General features: G+C 36.4%; 1 protein-coding gene across 1 annotated transcript; it reads right to left on the bottom strand.

Moving 5' to 3' along the window:
* Positions 1-1,798: 1,798 nt before the first annotated feature.
* Positions 1,799-3,191, bottom strand: LOC102397773 (prostaglandin E synthase 3-like). The gene has a single exon (XM_044924065.2). It carries the CDS (start codon positions 3,167-3,169, stop codon positions 2,687-2,689), a length of 483 nt encoding a protein of 160 aa, XP_044780000.2. The 5' UTR covers positions 3,170-3,191; the 3' UTR covers positions 1,799-2,686.
* Between the last annotated feature and the right edge of the window lie 3,353 nt (positions 3,192-6,544).

The following is a 6,544-nucleotide window of genomic DNA, read 5'->3' as shown; positions in this document are numbered from 1 at the left end:
AAAAACAACATCCAGTTGTGTATGTGACTGGTGATGGAAGCAAAGTCTGATGCTGGAAAGAGCAATGTTCCATAGGAACCTGGAATGTTAGGTCCATGAATCAAGGCAAACTGGAAGTGGTCAAACGAGATGGCAAGAGTGAATGTCAACGTTTTAGGAATCAAAGAACTAAAATGGTCTGGAATGGTTGAATGTAATTCAGATGACCATTATATCTACTACTGTGGGCAAGAATCCCTTAGAAGAAATGGAGTAGCCATCATAGTCAACAGAAGATTCCAAAATGCAGTGCTTGGATGCAATCTCAATAATGACAGAATGATCTCTGTTCGTTTCCAAGGCAAACCATTTGATATTACAGTAATCCAAGTCTATGCCCTGACCAGTAATGCTGACGAAGCTGAAGTTGAACGGTTCTATGAAGACCTACAAGACCTTTTAGAACTAATACCCAACAAAAGATGTCCTTTTCATTAGAGGGGTCTGGAATACAAAAGTAGGAAGTCAAGAAACACCTGGAGTAACAGGCAAATTTGGCCTTGGAGTACAGAATGAAGCAGGGCAAAGGCTGATAGAATTTTGCCAAGAGAATGCAGTAGTCATAGCAAACACCCTTTTCCAACAACACAAGAGAAGATTCTACACGTGGACATCACCAGATGGTCAACACCAAAATCAGATTGATTATATTCTTTGTAGCCAAATATGGAGAAGCTCTATACAGTTAGCAAAAACAAGACTGGGAGCTGACTGTGACTCAGATCATGTACTCCTTTTGCCAATTTCAGACTTAAATTGAAAACAGTGGGGAAACCCACTAGACCATTCAGGCATGACCTAAATCAAGAGAAAGTGAAGTTGCTCAGTCATATCTGACTCTTTGCAATCCCATGGATTGCAGCCTACCAGGCTCCTCCGTCCATGAATTTTCCAGGCAAGAGTACTGGAGTGGGTTGCCATTTCCTTCTCCAGGGGATCTTCCTGACTCAGGGATTGAACCCAAGTCTCCCGCATTGCAGGTAGACGAATTTGTTTGTGGTTTTATTTGCTAACATCTTGCTGAGGAATTTGTATCTTGTTGAGTTAGATAGGTCTGTAATTTTGTCTGATGTGAAAATCAAGTTTCTATTGGATTCAAATAATGAGTTAGGAGATCATTTCTCTTATTCTGCTCTTTAGAATAGTTTTTATAAGATTATAATACTCTGTTCCTCAAGAATTTATTAGAGTCAGCCTGTAAGGCCATCTGGTACAAGTGTTTACCTTGGGAGAAAATTTTTAACTATAATATCAATTTAATGAAGGTTGTAGAAGTATTCATGCTATTTCTTTTTAATAAATTGCAGTAAATTACTTTTATGCCCATTTTATCTCCCATATTTTACTCTATTTTGCCTAACAGTTTTCTTGCTAAAATTCTACAAAGATGTTCTTTTTTTTCCAAAAGAGCCAACTTTACATTTTGTTGAGACTATATCATCTTTGGTTTCTAGTTTTATTAAGTTCCTACCATTACATTTTTATCTTACTTTCACTTTTTAAAATTTTAATTCTGGTGTATGTGTGTGTGTGTGTGTGTGTGTGTGTGTGTGTATGAAGTTCTACTCTGTTAACACATTTCATTTGTATAATACAGTGTCATTGACTATAGTCACTGTGTTATACATTAAATCTTCAGCCTTATTCATCACACAACTGAAAATAGTTCTGTTCTTTTTCTAATTTCTTAGGTTGACTGCTTAGTTTGTTCATTTTCAATCTTTCTTTGCTTCTAATACAATTTTTTTTTTTTGCCAAGAAGTCTTCCAACAGTTTATTAGAAAGAATGTAGACATTAAAAAAAAAATCCTCACTGTCATGAACATAAATTGAGGTTTTCAGCCCAGGTACAAGCTGAATCCAAAAAAAAAAAAAGGAATAAAAAAAATCCAATAGTGTATTAACATTTTTTTCCACTCATTTGCCATACTGACAGTGCAAATACAAATTTGGTCTGAATGTACAGACTCTCAAGCAACAATGTACAGCCTTTCTTCGTCCTCCATGCTAAGAGATGTAAAAGTTTAAGGGTCAAACAATACCAAATGTACAGGCTTCAAAACCATCTAAGTTAGGGCATTCACTAGTTTTAGCTAAGATACATCTGGAACACTGACAAGTGATCACTTACATACAATAATGTGAAGTAAATTTTTTGAAAAATAAAACTTTAGTGGAACAATCCTGAAGGATATGCCAGAGGAATAACATGTTACCAGTTTAAAGTATCAACCAATTCTTTCAGCCACTTTGAGTCCATGTTCTAAAATCTAAAATTTAGTTACTTTCCCTAAGCCAGAGAGCTTCCTATCATGTCAGTATCTAAGTTATGAGTAAAGGAGACTTAGGTGAGATTTTCATTTATCACAACTGCTGTGTCAATTGCTTAGGACCTCAACAGCATCATGGAAATCTGGGAAATGTTCATGCACAAGGTTATTGCCTTAGCTGACTTAAAACTGTCCCATACAATGGTACATACCAACCCTTAGTGAAGCCTTAAAAAAAACAAACAGGCTGAAAAATGGGTTAAAGGAGGCAAATACAGCATCTGCCTTTAGAGCTATCAACTCAGGAATTCTCTCAATTATGAAATCTTGCAGAGAAGTTATTTTTCTTTCTCAAAATCCAGCGATGACAGCATTCCTTACTCCAGATCTGGCATTTTTTCATCATCACTGTCTTGTGAATCATCATCTGCTCCATCTACTTCTGGTAAATCTACATCCTCATCACCACCCATGTTGTTCATCATCTCAGAGAAACGATCAAAATTAGACATGTCTTCATCGGAATCATCTTCCCAGTCTTTCCAATTATTAAAGTCCACACTAAGCCAATTAAGCTTTGCCCTTTCTTTTGTTAACCTTGGCCATGACTGGCCAGATTCTCCTTTTCGTAAACAACATAAAATCGATCTGTCCGTTCTTTTATGCTTGGAATCATTTGGATCAAGACAGTGAAAAAGATCAATTTCATTTAAATGTTTAAAATTATCACTTCCTCCAAGACAACTGAATGTAAGTTTCGATTTTTCAAAATTTACATTAACATCTTTACTGTCTTCAACACAAAATTCAATGAAGACATAGTCCCTCCGATCGTACCACTTTGCAGAAGCATGCTGCATCGTGAAACGGGGCGGGGGGACGGGCGACCCGGTGGGCGGGCCTCTCCGGCGGCAGCTCCTGGGCAGGCGACTCCTCTCCGGTGGCGACTCCGGCGTCTTCTCCCCTACAAAATTTTTTAAAACTGTCAATTTCCCTTTAAATAGTGCTTTTCTTACATTTAACTATTTTGCTAGGTAGAATTTTGATTCTTTTTAAATTTCAGCTTTATTTTCCTTTTGTTCTTTCACTCAACTTTATAAATATGTATAGAGAGAGAACATTCATTGATAGCTGTTCTGTTGTTGTTTTGTTGCTAAGTCTTGTCAATTCTTTGCAACCCCATGGACTGTAGCCCACCAGGCTCCTCTGTCTGTGGGATTTCCCAGGCAGGACTACTGGAGTAGGTTGCTATTTCCTCCAGACGATCTTCCCAAACCAGGGATTAAACCCATGTTTAATGCAGGTGTCTCCTTCATTGGCAGGAAGATTCTTTACCACTAAGCTACGGAGAAAGACCCATAACATAACGTGTGTGTGTGTGTGTGTGTGTGTGTACATTTGATTGTGTTTTGTTGTTATTGTTCTTATTCTGTTTTAATATAATTACACTATAGTCAAAGAACATTGTATGTTTCAAAGTCATTTACCGAGACAGACTTTAAGGTCTGTATAGGATCAATTTCTGTAAAGGTCCTGTGTATATTTAGAAGACTGTGCATTTTCTAATAGCCAGGTCTAGTTTTATAACTGTACTTTTCAAATCTTAGACCTGTTTTCTAAATGTTTCATTTTCGTAGCTTCTCAATAATTAAGAAAATTGCCAAAATCCAGTATGATAGTAAATTTGTCAGTATCTCCCAATAGGTCTTCAAATTCTTGCTTTCAAGACTATTTTATGTGACACATTCTGTATTAGAATTATTCTGTCATTTTAGTGCACTGAGCTTTTTATCTTGAATTACTATCCCTTTTGTCTTTAATAATACATTTTTTCTTAATGTCTGTTTTTCTTTGATAGCAGCATAGCTATCTTAGCTTTCTTTTGGATAGTACTTGTACAAATTTTCTATATCTTTAAACTCCACCCATGTCCTTCCTGGAGACAAAGTGGCAACCCACTCCAGTATTCTTGCCTGGAGAATCCCATGGACAGAGGAGCCTGGCAGGCTATAGTCCACAGGGTCGCAAAGAGTCAGACATGACTGAAGCAGCTTAGCACACACATGTCCTTAAGTTTTAGAGTGTCTCTTATAAACCACATATAGCTAATTTTAGCTATTTTTGCTATTTTTTCCTCTTCTTTTTTCTCCGTTTTATTGCATTTTCTTCTTTGTTTCTCATATACAATTTTACTCTCTCTTATATAATATATTATATAATAATATATTCTCTCTTATATATTGATTATTGTACCTACTAAGCTTAACAGAGTCCCTTGGACTGCAAGGAGATCCAACCAGTCCATTCTAAAGATCAGTCCTGGCTGTTCTTTGGAAGGAATGATACTAAAGCTGAAACTCCAGTACTTTGGCCACCTCATGCGAAGAGTTGACTCATTGGAAAAGACCCTGATGCTGGGAGGGATTGCGGGCAGGAGGAAAAGCGGACGACAGAGGATGAGATGGCTGGATGGCATCACTGACTCGATGGACGTGAGTTTGAGTGAACTCCGGGAGTTGGTGATGGACAGGGAGGCCTGGCGTGCTGCGATTCATGGGGTCGCAAAGAGTCGGACACGACTGAGCGACTGAACTGAACTGAACTGAACTGAAGCTTAACATTGTCTAAATTGTAGTTTTTTTTAACCCTCGAAAACACTACAGGAACTTGGACTTCTTAAATGTAGATCAATCTCCCCCACCTTACATGTGACTGTTGTTCCACATTCTAGTGCTCTCATATTGGTCCTAATAAGTTAGATATCATCATTGTACTATTTTTTTAACGTATTTCTTTGCACATCATTCTTTATTACATCAGAAGTTCCTTCCGAAATCATTTCTCTACTTCTGCATATTCAGCCTTTCTAATTTAATTTAGTCTCTCTTGCTGGTAGATATTAGTAATATTCAGCAATGTTATTCCTTTCTCTGATACCACAGGGTCCCTTTGCAATTTGGAGAGTCCTGTAACACTTCTTTGCTAAGGAAATGAAAAGCTCTTTCTATGCCCTCACACGTGTAAGTTCTGTGCCAACACGGAGTCAGAAGATGTAGTATATAAGTTCCTAAGTAAAACATTAGGAAAGAACTACCCTGGAAAACCCTTGAAACAGCAAAATTTGTGTGATTAAGAAATAAATTTTTAATGCTTTCAGCCACAAAGATTTAAGATGAATTTGAACTGGATCCTAACCTAGAGTTACTCTATCTAATAAAACGTATTTTGTGGTGAACCAAATTTTTGTTTATTTGAAAAAGCCTTTATTTCTTCTTTGCTATTTAAAATCAATTTTGTTGGGTTCATAAAGCGAAGTTGTCAAATATTGTTTCTCTGAACTTCAATACACTACTGATCTCTAGCTTAATTTTGTTTTCTTGTTGAGAAATCTACTAACTGTCCAAACTTTATTATTTGTGGATGATTTGCTTTTTCTCTGATGGCTTTTAAGATTTTTCTCTTTATCTTTTATCTTCTGCAGTTTCATCAAAAATTTATATAAGTGTACATTTCATTGTGTTTTTCCATACTGATGGGAGTTTTGCTTTCTTGGAAATCTGTGGGTTTGTTTCTTTAATCTATCAAATACTCAGAGATTATTTCATCAAGTAATTCTTTTCACATACTTTTTTCTATGCTCTTTTTCTGGAAGTCCACTTAAATAGGTTAAATTTTCCCATTTCTTTTAAATCCCTATGTCTTAAACTTTCTCGCATTTTCCATCTACTTATCTCCCTGGGATGCATTCTAGTTAATTACCTCAGTAATACCTTTGAGTCAATGGGCATTAATTTGAGCAAAGTCCAGGAGATGGTGAAGGACAGGGAAGCTTGGTGATCTGCAGTCCACAGGGTGGCTAAGTCAAACATGACTGAGCGACTGAACAGCAACAACAAAAGCAATACCTTTGAGCACATTTATTCTGTGCTAATGTCTTTGAATTATTTAAGCATTTTCTATTTCCAGAAATTTTATTTGGTTCTTTTTTCATATCTTTTTATTTTTCTCGTGTTTTTTGCTTGTTCATTTGTATGTTACTACTTATTTCTTTGAAGATTCCATCCACAATTATACTGTATTTTTTCTTCCAAGGATTTTTACTCTAAGAGAGCTTATCTGAATTCTTCTATACTGACAGTTCTATAATTTCTGGAGTCACAATTCTTTTCTCTCAGGAGATGGTTTAAAACTGACTTAGTCTCTAGTGTTACAAATGAATAGTCAACTGTCAAACT

Source organism: Bubalus bubalis, chromosome 10 (genome assembly GCF_019923935.1).
Source record: "Bubalus bubalis isolate 160015118507 breed Murrah chromosome 10, NDDB_SH_1, whole genome shotgun sequence".
Lineage (NCBI taxonomy): Eukaryota > Metazoa > Chordata > Mammalia > Artiodactyla > Bovidae > Bubalus > Bubalus bubalis.
Note: the sequence above shows the minus strand (reverse complement) of the source record. Positions and strands in the feature narration are given on the sequence as shown.